Below are 14,358 nucleotides of genomic sequence, written 5' to 3' on the forward strand. Positions count from 1 at the left end.
AATCTCTGTAGGTGTAGTGGTTATTTTACAATCTCTGTAAGTGTAGTTGTTATTTTATAATCTCTGTATGTGTAGTGGTTATTTTATAATCTCTGTAGGAGTAGTGGTTATTTTATAATCTCTGTAAGTGTAGTTGTTATTTTATAATCTCTGTAGGTGTAGTGGTTATTTTATAATCTCTGTAAGTGTAGTTGTTATTTTATAATCTCTGTAAGTGTAGTAGTTATTTTATAATCTCTGTATGTGTAGTGGTTATTTTATAATCTCTGTAGGAGTAGTGGTTATTTTATAATCTCTGTAAGTGTAGTTGTTATTTTATGATCTCTGTAGGTGTAGTGGTTATTTTATAATCTCTGTAAGTGTAGTTGTTATTTTATAATCTCTGTAAGTGTAGTAGTTATTTTATAATCTCTGTAAGTGTAGGGGTTATTTTATAATCTCTGTATGTGTAGTGGTTATTTTATAATCTCTGTAGGTGTAGTAGTTATTTTATAATCTCTGTAAGTGTAGTTGTTATTTTATAATCTCTGTAAGTGTAGTGGTTATTTTATAATCTCTGTAAGTGTAGTTGTTATTTTATAATCTCTGTAAGTGTAGTGGTTATTTTATAATCTCTGTAAGTGTAGGGGTTATTTTATGATCTCTGTATGTGTAGTGGTTATTTTATAATCTCTGTAAGTGTAGGGGTTATTTTATAATCTCTGTAAGTGTAGTGGTTATTTTATAATCTCTGTAGGTGTAGGGGTTATTTTATAATCTCTGTAGGTGTAGTGGTTATTTTATAATCTCTGTAGGTGTAGTAGTTATTTTATAATCTCTGTAGGTGTATAGTGGTTATTTTATAATCTCTGTAAGTGTAGTGGTTATTTTATAATCCCTGTATATGTTATGTCTAAAAATTGCATCATGTTGAGACATAGTTGACAACATTTTATTTTCATTTTGTGGCACACTTTTTATTTTGTGTTGTGCTTTTAAAACTTTATGTTTGTATCTATTTAGTCAAATCACGTCTACTATTACAGTGAAGAGATCAATCTCAAGGGTTCACAGCTTACCTTGGGAAATCATGACATAGCTTTGTACTGCCATGAAAGTATTATTGAAGCTACCATATTTGGAAGGCTAAAAACTGAAACATGGCCTTAACATTACTTTCTTACCATTTCTGATTATTCTTGTCATGAACATGATTTGATGTAGGTTACATAGGATAAAAATATATTATTTTCACATTGTCCCTGGAATAATAAGACAACTGTTACAATTTTGATCCGATTTCACAACTAGACATTGTTTATTTGACCTCGTAACCAGTTGATTGTATCTTTGTTCCTAAAGTGATGAATGCTATAATTTAAGATTTGTAAACCGTATTACGATTTTGGCATAGTTTTGTATGCCAAGTGTTTGAATCGTTCCTTTTATGTTAGCGTAGAGATCTTTTGTCCCCTGTTGATTTATTTCTAAATTTGGTGAGCTACCTAAATTTCTACCTTTACCCAGCCAAGTACCATTAAATGCCATTTAGCTAAGAAATATTTATAATGTTTTTAAAGGTGCCTTCGGTTATGCGTTGGGACTAGTATATGGCTTTGTACTGCTGTTGGTAAAAATAACATCTCACCTTTTGCAATTGATTAAGACAATATCCATTTGTAGTTGTCTAGTAGTTGTCTAGGGTCTACACACTTTTCAGTGCACATCTGATTGATTTTTGCTCTATCAAAAAGGATTAGCATAGCAGTAATGAGCCGGAAAGTATAGCATGGCTGAACTGCTACTGTCACTGCTACACAAGCACTTTACATCTCCTACTAACCTCGAGACTTGATCCAGTGTGGGTTTAGATCTTGCCTCTTGTTTATTTCTCCTGTAGAAAAGTAAAATGGCTGATGTGATTATGTACAGACACTGATTTTGAAAAAGATCGGGTGTGATTTGAGAAGTTCGATAAGCTTATACTTACAATAATAACTTCTTCATGCCTATACATTTTCCAGCTAACCAGCTATACATTTGCCGCCTTTTGCCAGTCCTTTGTGTCATGATCTGTTCAAAGCTTGCTAATTGCCAACTCTGTATCTAGCATAAGAATAAAAAAATTAGGCTGTTTTCATTAAACCATTCAAATCCTTCGTTTTTTTAGGACGTCATTTTATCGTTGTCGGCCATCTTTATAGACAATTTTATCGTTAAAACTGTGAAGCTTTTGCAATGAATTTTTGAAAACGATGCTTTTGTTTGCAATTTTTTTGTTATAATATCAAAACAACACCAAAAAGTACCATTAAATAAAAGAAAAACGATCATTTTCTACAAATATGGCAGCTTTTTCGTGAACGAGGGCATGTGCAAACGACTTGATGACGTAAAAAAAACGATGGGTTGTTGGAGTTGATCGTCGGTTACATAACCATAATGGCAAAATATTATATTTGTTGTGCTGTGCATCTTACACCTTTTTAAATATTTGATTTTATTTACCACTGTTAGCTACATGCATTAAACCATCTGAATGGCTACACTTGTACCTACAGGCAGCGTGTACACACGCAAGCAGTAAAGTCTTGTGTGTATTACTAGCTATCATGTGTACTCAGTAGTAGATTCTATCTATTCAGCTCTACTAGTGATCTGTTAGACTGATTTGACTGAGTAGGTCTCCTCCGTCAAATTATGGTTTCTATAATTGCTCATTTCCAGTATCACCGATAAGACAGCTCTTCTTATCGCCTCAATCAAACCATCCCCCTCTCTTCTCTCACTTCTATGTAGAGCAAACAAAGTAAAGTAATTATCATATCATTAATTATTCCTGTCTGCGCCCTATTGTCTTATTCTCAGCTGCGTTGACTACGAAACTGGTAAAAGTACAGTGATGTATAATGATATGTGTGAGTGATAACTGACCGGTCCATTTGTACCTATTTACTGACACTAAAGTCCTGGAATCAAATGTTAAATGGCCAGTGATCATGACTTGAGTGGACATGTTTATAGCTGGAGTTGTCTTCTAGTTATATTAAACTGTATTGGAAAACTGATATTCTCCAATCTTATTAATTCACTTAACATGAATGGCTGGCTCACTACTACGAAAATCTCATACCATACTTTTTATGTAACATGTATTTGCTTTTAGGTTGTAATTGGCAGTTTTCATTCCAAACATCCTCTAGAGATTTATGATGCCATAAATCATGTCAATTAAGCAGCTTTTTAAAAGATCCTCTGTATCTATCTATGGTACTACTTCCACATATGTTGGTGTAATTATTTTTAGCAAGTTTGCTTTTTAAATAGAATCGTAGTTCATCTTAATATTTTCGGAGACTAACACATATTTATTTACAAAGACTTATTTGTTGTAAGGCAGGATTAATGCGTAGGAGAAAACACAAGTCACTCTCTATCACTATGTTTCCATGGTGCGCAGTACTGCGAAGCAGCCCCCTCCGAAGTCGAGGGGATTGTACGTTTCCATGCTGCGCAGTGGTTTTTAGCAAATACCGCAAATTAGCCAGAGAAGAGAAATTGTATAAATCGAATCGCCTGATGGAGAATTAGAATCGATCACGGATACCGAACGTCATAAACGGTCTTTTTATGAATCTGTCGTCATTATACTTTTATTTACAATACACATTCACAAGGTTTTACAAACCTTAACACACTTTTTAGATAGTAATATATTTTTAATAAGTGTTTTTAAGTAATATATTATTTAAATGTTAATTTAAGACTTGCCACCTATTTTTCGAAAAGTGTTGGCATCGATAACAAAGTCCAGGAAAGTAATCACCTCATCATCTTCGTGAATGCGGACCATAATTAAATTTAGGTGAATGAAGATCGGAAGAATAGTAAAAAAACAAGATTAGCAGGACACCCTTTGTACTAGTTTATGGCCCTCGAAGAATCCGTCTCCACGGCATGAGAGCTATGCGCAGCCACTGCGCAGTCGCTGTTTCCTTGCTGCGAATTTGCACTGGCTTTGCACTGATCAGTGCGCAGTGATTTCAGTGCGAAGACACCGTTTCCATGATTCGGAGATAGCACAACTCCGAAGCACTGCGCATCATGGAAACATAGTGAATGACATTAGTTTGATCAATGACTGATCGGTTATTCAAAGAACGTATTAAAATTTACCACTTGCTGATACTACACCCCATTGAGTGGCTGTGATACAATTTTAAAAATCAATCTTATTAAGAAAGCATTGCTCACGAAAGAATATGGGTCCACTGCATCGATTTAATGTGTCGCCACAAAGAAGTTGTATCATTACAAATATATGACAATGATATGGTAAATGCGGTTTGTTGAATCACATTGATAAACTAAATGTGAAAACAAAATAAAAATGCAAATTTTTGGAATTTCACTTCGTGCTACCGCCGTGACACGGCTGTTACATTATTACTTCAGTATTTATTACTCAAAACTAGACATCATGATTCCATTAAAATTGTAAACATCTAATTTAATGTAATAGACCAGCTAATAAACTTCGCTGTTGTATTTTTGGCACGATTCCTCTTGTAAATCTTTCTAATTTTAGTCAATAATAGTGGCTGATATATTCTTGTCTAGCTTTTTCAATCAGCATTCTTAAGAAAGTCTTTACGCTCAGTGGTTTGGAGTGGCAGCCAGATGTAGGTACGGTAGGAGAGGATTACTCCGTGCGTCAACAAGGGATATGATTCTACGGCTGAACTGTTTTGATTCTTTTTTTTTTAGCAAGCAGAAATGAAAAGTTAGGAACTGTTTGCAAATGAGGTGACACGCCTGCGGTGTGTGGTGTAATTCCATATGAAATGACTTTCCTGTCACAACTAGGGACTGTAGATTTGTCTGTTGGCTGGTCTAACACTTCTGGCTGGTTTCCTTGCAGTCCAAGTCAGAGCCAATTGAGCCCGTGGATTATGAGGGCTACCTCGTGAAGAATAAAACCAGCATACACAATGACCCCCAACGGGAACTTCTCATGTTTCCCTATGATGAAATATCTGTGAGTAGAGAGGTCAAGGGGCCAATATCACTGACCCCTTGACATTGCAGTGACATTAAAAGGTCAAGGTCACTGCAGTATGTATAGATTTATTTTAACTTTCTTCTGTTCCCACTTTGCTATCTACATCCGACTGGTTGGCCAGATGTCACTTGTATGGAGGGTTGTTAAGACTGGTATGAAGTAGTTTACGATATCAGATAGATGGCACTGTCACGCTTTATCACCTCTAGATGACATGCGTTAGCAAGTTACCATTCCTTCCCGCCTACGCTAATAGTTGGTGTAGCATTAGGGACTCCGTAACCTACTCAGAATATTTTACCAAAATCTGGTACTAGTTAGCTGGTGAGCTGTTTGAGAATTACCCTTATTCCTATCGCATTCACGAATGGTTAGTAGTTAGGCTCACATGAAATTATTTACATTCAAAGTATTTCTATGATTCTGAGATCTCCATAACGAGTTGTTATTCCTTTGAAGAGACAATTACCTATAACTATAGCATGCAATCTCGATTTATTTATTCTTTATCAAGCAAATCCTTAACCTCAGGCTCACCTCTGACAAGCCGATTATCACAAGGGAATATTTTTGTAGGCATTCTAGAGAATTCTTCGCTGAGCAGCACTTAAATAACTTCTGATAATATTTGTGACTAACTAACACAATAAAAATAAGCAATTCATGTCAGGAGATCTACAATCTCACCATTTATACATTTTTGTATGCTTTTGATTTGCCAGACAATATAAAGGATCTCTGGTGAATTTTGATGCCACAAACTTGTAATCAGTTGGTCAGTTAATATATAGCGATGACATGATCTAAAGCTCATATCATAGATCGAATCCTAGATAGCCTATACATTATTTTTGAAGGTTTGTTGTAAAGGATTTTCTACTGAACTTCTACAAATGTTAGCCATTATTAGCGCTGTTCAGCAGTGCAAAAATACCTTTCATGAGCATTACCGGGAACCCAATCGATAGTTTTACTTTCCAACCTATTGTAGCTTCTGTAAAATGTTCGAGGTGCCTTATACTAGTGCCTTGTTTGAATCACAGGCTGAGGTGGTTGAACGGGAGTTGAGGACTCAACATTCTTCAGTTCCCGTCGGGGCTGAAAAGGAAGTGACCCACCTACTTGCCCAGGAGTGCATCAAGTCGTACACCAGCAGCTCAGCTCTCGTGAACAACAAATGGGAGGCGTATTCTGGCTCATACCTCAACCTTCCACCGTGAGTAGAGTTCCACTCCACTCTTTATTGTTTTATTCTCCCCATTTGTATTTAAATTTGTGTTTTCTCTCGGTATCCTCCATCTTGTGTACATGATTCACAATTTGCTACGCTAAAGGCTTGTATATACTACCGGTCAACTATTCTGGCTGCTGGCAGTTTACGGATGTTTTTTGGCTGGCGAAAAAGTTTGCTGGAATTATTATTAGTAAGGAAAATGGGTTGTTTCCAGGAAGTACAAATTTAATCAATGTGACTGGGTCAGCTGCGCTAGTAGCTGGTATCTAGTCGCTTAGGGATCTGTGTAGGTTTGAAGATGGTTAGTATAGGGCAGTGTCTAACTTACATGTACATTAAGAATGCAAGGAAGTGGCACTAGACTCTTATGGCAAAGTCATTATAGATGCAAGGGCACTGCAATGTATTAGTGACAAGCCAATCATCAGAGCATCTCGTAGGCCTGCTTATCCCAAGGGAAGGCTTGATTTGCACTTGACTGAGAGAGTTTCATTACTTCCTCTCTGTGACCAGCAAACGATAAAAAGACACAACAACAGAAGCAGTCTATGATAATAGATGTCTATGCGCGTTAGCATATACAATTTATCCTTGCATGACAATCATTATGAACACATTAAGGTTGCAACGAAGTACTGTCTACGGTTTGTTTATCTCTCTGTTTATCGACCTCTGGTGGCCATTTCAGCTTAAGAAATGCTAATACCAATTCATTTTGGCAGACTCCTTGGTCAATGATAAAATGTGGAAAGCTAACATTGACTATGTTTCCATGATGCGCAGTACTGCGTTGCAGCCCCCTCCGAAGTCGAGGGGATTGTACGTTTACATGCTGCGCAGTGGTTTTCAGCAAATTGGCCAGAAAAGAGAAATTGTATAAATCGAATCGCCTGATGGGGAAATAGAATCGATCATGGATACCGAACATCAGAAACAGTCATTTTATGCTTCTGTCGTCATTGTACTTTTATTTACAATACACATTCACAAGGTTTTACAAACCTTAACACAATTTTTACAAAGCAATATATTTTTGATAAGTATTTTTAAGTAATATATTATTTAAACGTTACTTTAGGATTTGCCACCTATTTTTCGAAAAGTGTTGGCATTGATAACAAAGTCTAGGAAAGTAATCACCTCATCATACTCGTGGGTGCAGACCATAATTAAATTTAAGTGAAAGAAGATCGGAAGATTAATTTTTAATAAAACCTGGTTCTTACTGTATACCGGTCCAGCATATTACTATCAATAGCTTCACAATGCTTTGGTAGATGCATATATTAGACTTAATCATGACTGCAGTCCAGCAACTTCGACCTAAGTTATAACAACAGATTCTCGTAAAAGTCCAAGTCAAGGCCGTAAAAGTCCAAGTCAAGGCCGTCGCGGTAACTTTCCAAAATTACAGCTTTTTGCTCATGACTAACACTTGGAGTCATATTGTATAAGTGACAGATAAATTTTTTTGTTTGAACAGACTGCTGCTAGGAAACTACTGTTCATTGCATACTCAGTGATGAGTTGGAAGGATAAGTTTTTCAGAACATCTACAGTAGACGCTCCGATAACGAAAATTCCAAACAACATAACTTATTTATGTAAAGTTTTTGCTTCATACTACGTAAAAAATACCATATAACGTAAAGTGTCAGGTCGGGGCAACTGCTCAAATTCGATTTAAGTGTTAGCATATCTCACCGCACTTACGAGAAAAAACGATGTAGCCTACGTATAGCATTATATCTGTTATATATACAACTTCCAAGACAATCTAGTTCATTGTGGTAGATCGTCAGATGTGTTGACATAACGGAGAATTGATAGCCACGCTATTATTGTTCATAAATACAATGCTTGGAGGCGATCAATTGGTGCAGGTGTTACAGCGTCGGTCTACCAATCTGAATGTCACAAGTTGGAGTATCGTCGATAGTTATTTTGTACCCTAACCTTGCCCCCTCGATACAGATAGACGAATAACAGGTATACATCGCTGTTTTTATAGTAAAAAATTTTTTGTTTTGCATTATTGTAGATGTATAAATATTTGCTCTTAGTTTTACTTTGCAGAATGGACTTTGCTGAGTAGAAAAAATAAATATATCGTAAATGGACATCGATTGGTTTATCAAACTCTAGATGTGCTAATTCTATCCTCCCTATCAACCTATTCTAAAATTACCATAATCACGGTCGATACAACCAGTGAAATTGATCAGAACAAGGAGCAAAGTTGTCGATGCAAGCCAATAATGCAGCAGTTACGATAGTCAGCAAGTTCAAAAGTTAGGTCTAGCTTTTCCTTTCTGTATGGCCAGAGGGGGAGGGGGAGTTGGAAAGATCTTGAAATGGATTAGGCAGCTTACACGTGTTTTGCTGTTGGTATAATGTAACATTCCTATAACAGAAACGTTCCTGAACAGATTAATTAAGTTGTAGGCGCGTCTACTTCATAAGCATAATAATTTGTCAAATGCAGTCTGTTATGCGTTTACTTGCTTTGTTTATTCTGTTAGGTTTGACTGACCTATAAAGTTCTAGACAATTTAAATTGTTAAGGTATCTGTTATGCTTTATAAAAATGCTTCAAAAGTTCTGAATTTTCAATTTCATTACAAATGAATACATTGTCTCTGTTAATAATGTCATCGATATTGCAGTATAGCTCTAGCCTCGCTTTCCGAGCACTTAAGATTCACGTCTTCTGCGTCAATGTTGTTACTCAGTAGGTTACAGCTTGAAACTATATACAGTTATAGAAAAGTACCACAGAAACAGTTGTATTCTTTCAAATAATCAACATTTCCCTTCAAAAATATTTAGCTCACTGGGCCTGTCTGTAGTCGAACAACTCTCGCAAAGGAATTGTCCCCTCACTTAAAAGAAGGATCTCAATGAAGTTGGTCTGACTGTTATGCATTGTATAGTTTTTGTTGTCATGTAAATAAGTGTGGCAGCAGCCAAGTCTACGCATTTTGTGGAACTCTTAGAACAGGTGGCAAGATTATGTTAATCATGAGCAACTTACTTGTGGAACAATTTCTCATAGCTCAGCAGGTTGTCCACGAGTAGTAGTGCAGTTCAATAAGTCACATGATATATTGTCGCTGTGGTTTGTTAGTCACCTACGTATGTATGTAGCTAACTTTGGCTGATTGTACAATGGCCAATAATCAGGCAGGTTTTTATCAACCCTTATACGCTGACAAATTTTGGAAGCCTATAGTTTTGTCCGATGAAGATGGTCTGAGAAATCGGCTGAACCCAAGGTCAAGCTCGTTTGATTTGCTGACGATTGTTCGGTTGTGACGACTAATTCGATCATATTGAGTTCAGTTCTATTTTCTTCCGCAGAATAAGCATTAAGAATGATGGAGATATTTCCATACATGATATCAACCAGCCATGTAGATTGGTAGATTTGCTCATATGATAAGCTAATTTTTAGTCACAAAAATTCCCAGAAGCTAATAACAGATTATCGACTAGTGTACACACAGCTTAAAAGAACTTTATGACGATTAACAATATTTAGTGCTTGCTTTGGTCAAAGAATTTTGTAGAATTTTGTTGAGGATAACCTAAACAATTTGTCACAAAAACCATTCTTACCATGAAAATAGTTACGGGTGCTTTGTTATTGCTGCTAGTTATTCGGGAATGCATTGCTAAGGAATTCAAGTATATCTTATGACCCACTTATCTATCAGTATGATAAAAGTATCACTATTGTGATGGTTGGAAAGCCAGCCAAGTTTGATATGACATATTGTTGTTTCTTTTTTCGTCCAAAACAAACACACCACATGCAAAATCTTCTACCTTTTGCTGCACTAGAAATAATGTGAACACAGTTCATTTTTTCAGTTTTTAGTGTACGCACTGATATATAGTGATGCCGTGAAGCCAACTGCGCTTTCTTTTGGTCTTTTGATTATGATTTCCGATAGAAATTGACATGTGGCTATCAATAAAACTGCGTGTAACCTAGAGAGTTATGGTGCACACAACTTCTCTTCTCACTAGTGGTACGCTTACTTCGGTGTGCACTAGATCGTTGAGCTGTACTAAAAAGTTGCAGAAATATGTCGCTCTGTTCTATAGTGTGCAGACAACTCCTTCTTAAATGTCACATATCAGTTGAAAACTTTGCAATATTTGGCTAATCGTCCTCGGGAAGATCATAACAGACGCACTATTTTATTAATCGTTAACAAAATAACTTCGAACTAGTTATGTAGGATACCAGACAGTTCTTTTTACCTTCAATAGTTTTGAAAATAGCTGTGAGTATGACTTGGCATTTACAAACAGCGAAGAGGAAACCCAGCATACTGAGCAGGCGACTGCAGATGGTGGACACACTAATTCACCCAAGATAATTGGTAGTCCCTGAGATAATTGGTAGTCTGTGAGAGTATACTTAAAAAGTTGATCTTGAAGACTTGAAAAATTTAGCCTTAGTCAAACAAGTTAACCTTAGCTGACTAAGGCTAGATTTATTAGCTAATCACTCCATCGATGACTGTAGAGTTTTATGGTTTGTTGGCAGGATTCCAAAGAAGGAGTTGACAGAGCAGACATTTGAGGCTGACATCGAGGAAAGGGATGAGGTAAGCAGGTACTCTATGATCGCCCTTGGTTGACAAGATATACAGTAACTTGCTACATTACCAGTTGCCATAGCAACACCGCTATGGTAGCATTTGTGAATCTGTCTACAAACCCTGTTATGCATGCATGCAATCGTATAGTTAGCCCGACTTGAAAGCCTATCACTAGGATTACCTGCATTCCTGCGCAACCCTGTTATCACACTAATCGTGTAGTTTTTTATAACTTTACTGATGCTGGAAAGTCAATTCGAATTGACAGTTGATATCTGTTACATCTGCCATCCATCCTGTGACCCTTCCGAGCCTTTGTAAGACCTGCTGTTCAGTCAATTCACTTGGTGTGTGATGTTGTCGAAAATCACAAGATTTCCATGAATTGACTCAGCTCTAAGGGCAGCTCTGCCTATACTCTTTTACAGAACATTTATCTAGGTCAACATTTTTTCACGATTCCGAAATTTTAATGTTTTTTTGTCTCAATTCATGAAGTGTTCGTAAGGTTACAAATTTAGTTTACGTGAGCCCTGACATTGTCAATGAGCGTGTTTGAGTAGTTGAAATCAGCGTATTTATTTAAATTGGCAGTAAACCAGACAAGTTTATCAACTCTAGAAACAAAAGTCTTATGTCTTTGGTCTATGAAAATTATTACCATACTTTTCGGACTATTACCCGCACCCTTATATAAGCCGCATCTGCTTTATTTTCAACAAACGATTATAAAACAATACATAGGCCACACCTTTGTATAAGCCGCAGAACTAAGGACAGTGCTTTTTAACATGGCAGCGACTTTGCTAGTTAAAACGGAACAGTGCCGTTAAGTACCGTTCCGTGTTAGCTGACGCTTTTTAACCCAGTGCCTAACGGAACAGTATCGTTAGGCATTGTTTTGTATTTTCTTTCTCCGCTAGAGGCGCACTAACCGGAGATTCCGGTTGATGCGCCCTAGCCGTGAAAAAAATAACCACAGAATAGCCACACCTTTAAATAAGCCGCATGGCTCAAAACATCAGAAAAAAGTAGCGGCTAATAGTCCGAAAAGTATGGTACTTATATTACATTGCGTGAAAATAGCTGCTGTCGACTGCAAACAACCCATCGATGTTCATGCTATGTTAATGTAGAAGCTTTTTTTTCAGCCGATGCAGTTTGGCAAAAATTAAATGCATTTACAGTTGGTTGACTTTCCAGTTCGCTGTCCATCCATAGACACATAATATCACCCCATATAATCAGCTACTTCCTTGAATGCTTAGTAGCGCTAGACAGCTGAATATAAACTGTATGTAAATAGAATCCAGATCCCATGACCCATGATCACACGCCTGTGCAACCTTGTCATTTTTCTGCTGCTCTTATTGACAAGTACTTTCTAGAAAAAAGTAGAACACTTAGTATTTATGTGTTTGAAGACATTCCCCATTTGATTATGTATTTGAACAAATACTGTAAACCTGGGCAAACAAGAAGTTATTAGTCAACGGTCATTCTGGTCATTCTCAACGATATGTTTTGAGTTGTATGTCAACTTAGCTATATTTTTTCAAGAGAAATACTGTTTTAAAGAGCATTTCAAACCACGATCAAATTTTGTCGATTTCAATTTTGAAACATCCTGGCAGTCAGATCACCCCAAACATCAGAAACAATCACAAGTGAGAAATACTGATACTTTCTGATAAAATCTACTAAGATGTCTACTAAAGTCTACTAAGATTCTGTGCAAGTTTGTCTTTAATACATTATTAATTGACTGTATGACGTGTTGTTGTTATATGAAACTGCTTAACCAGGCCTTTGGATTGGCCAACCATAATAATTGACACGGGAATCTTAGGATGCACCAGCATGTCCTGAGCAGCATCTATTAACCTTAACTATATAGTATACTTATGCTGTCCCTAGTTCTATGGCCTCAACATAGCGGTAAGTAAGGGACGTCTCTTCTCTGGCTTCAACTGTGGTTGAGTTTCAGGTCTTACTGTACCTCCTTTTCCCCTCCTTCGCTGTTTTAATCTGCCGTGGCATCACAGAGCTATTCATTATAGAGCTGCTGCCATTCACGCCTACAATCAGGCTTGCTGAGGTTCTAGTAGGTATTAGGAAGATGGTAGGAGGTTCACTAATAGAATTTAATTCGAGGAAAAAACACTGCTGATTTAATTATTGTTTCAGTAAGGGGAACTTTGCTCACGCTTGCCTGGGCATGGTTGAATGACATATTTCAATGAGCTATGAATGACAAATGAGGCTGGTTATTAACACTGGCCAGGTTATTGTGTAATTATAGCACGCTGTTATTCAGAGGTTAGCTCGTCTCTCTACTAACTCTTTGGTGTTGAAAATCTGCTCTTCCCCGTTTCGCATGATATGTTGTGACTTAAGGTACGGCCACGCATGCTGAATGTTTCAGCCGACATCACGATATATGCGAAAATATTTGGATAGACGAAAATATTCGGCCGAAACTCAAAGAATTTTCAAAGCTGTGACTAATTGGCTGAACAAATTATTAGCCAGTGCGACTGGTATAGTTCGAGACATACATAACGAAACGCAAGAAAAGTACCAATGCTATTCAATATAGTAAATACGATATATTTGATTAGATTGGGCTAGAGATGGCACCACTTTTAATCACTAACTTGTTCAGCCAATTGAAATCGTTTCTTCAACTATTTCGGTGTGCAAGCACAGCTTTGACAATACTGTGAGTTTCGGCCGAATGTTTTCGTGTTTTAGAATATTTTCATATATTTCGACTAAAACATTTGGCACCTGTGGCCGTACCTTTACGCTGGACTGACAACCGGCACCAGGCTTCATTTCATGACTACTTCCTTAACACTCAATGCATGGCCTTAGTTTCTTACTCTTCGAGATTACTATCTCCTGGTCTCTCCATCCCCATCCTACTATGTGAGGGTTGAGTGCTGAGTGTGTGCCTGGCTTGCGAATCATTTTATAAAAGGCTGCAAGTTGTCACTCCTGTCTCCCACAATCATCTTTGCCAACTTGCAGTCCAGGGGACTAGCTCAACCAGTTAATATTGCTTTTAAGTGCTTCAAAACTTGGAGGTTTGACTGGCTATGGAAGGTTTTAAATTGAAATGAAACAGCTAGCAGCATAAAATAGGTTTGATGACCCCATGACCAGCGGTGTGACTGTTATTTCACCTGCCAAAGCCAGATGGTATAATTGCCTAGATGATATTCATATTTGTCAGTTAGCAGTGTGTATAGTTCACCATTGTTGGTTACAGCTAACATAACTGAGGCAGCACTCACTGTAAATTGCTCTGTAAATGTTCTGCGCAGTTGTTAGCGTAATAGGCATGGGGGTGTCATGTTGTTAGAGACCCACCCTTATCTAGAAGTTATAGACTAGCCTAAGATTCTAAGCTGTCCCTTACCATTTGCAGTATTTTTACTATGATAATCTGAAGAACCATTAAATAA

General features: G+C 37.1%; 1 protein-coding gene across 9 annotated transcripts in view; it reads left to right on the forward strand.

The window, feature by feature from the left end:
• Positions 1-14,358, forward strand: part of LOC137406570 (dedicator of cytokinesis protein 9-like) — a 106,056-nt gene that overhangs the window by 1,987 nt on the left and 89,711 nt on the right. For all 9 annotated transcript variants that reach the window (XM_068093165.1, XM_068093169.1, XM_068093162.1 and 6 more), the window contains exons 2-5: positions 4,901-5,017; positions 6,085-6,257; positions 10,834-10,894; positions 12,806-12,826. In XM_068093165.1, the coding sequence (XP_067949266.1) occupies positions 4,901-5,017; positions 6,085-6,257; positions 10,834-10,894; positions 12,806-12,826 (372 nt within the window). The remainder of the gene's footprint in view (positions 1-4,900; positions 5,018-6,084; positions 6,258-10,833; positions 10,895-12,805; positions 12,827-14,358) is intronic.

This window comes from Watersipora subatra, chromosome 10, assembly GCF_963576615.1.
Source record: "Watersipora subatra chromosome 10, tzWatSuba1.1, whole genome shotgun sequence".
Classification (NCBI taxonomy): Eukaryota; Metazoa; Bryozoa; class Gymnolaemata; order Cheilostomatida; family Watersiporidae; genus Watersipora; species Watersipora subatra.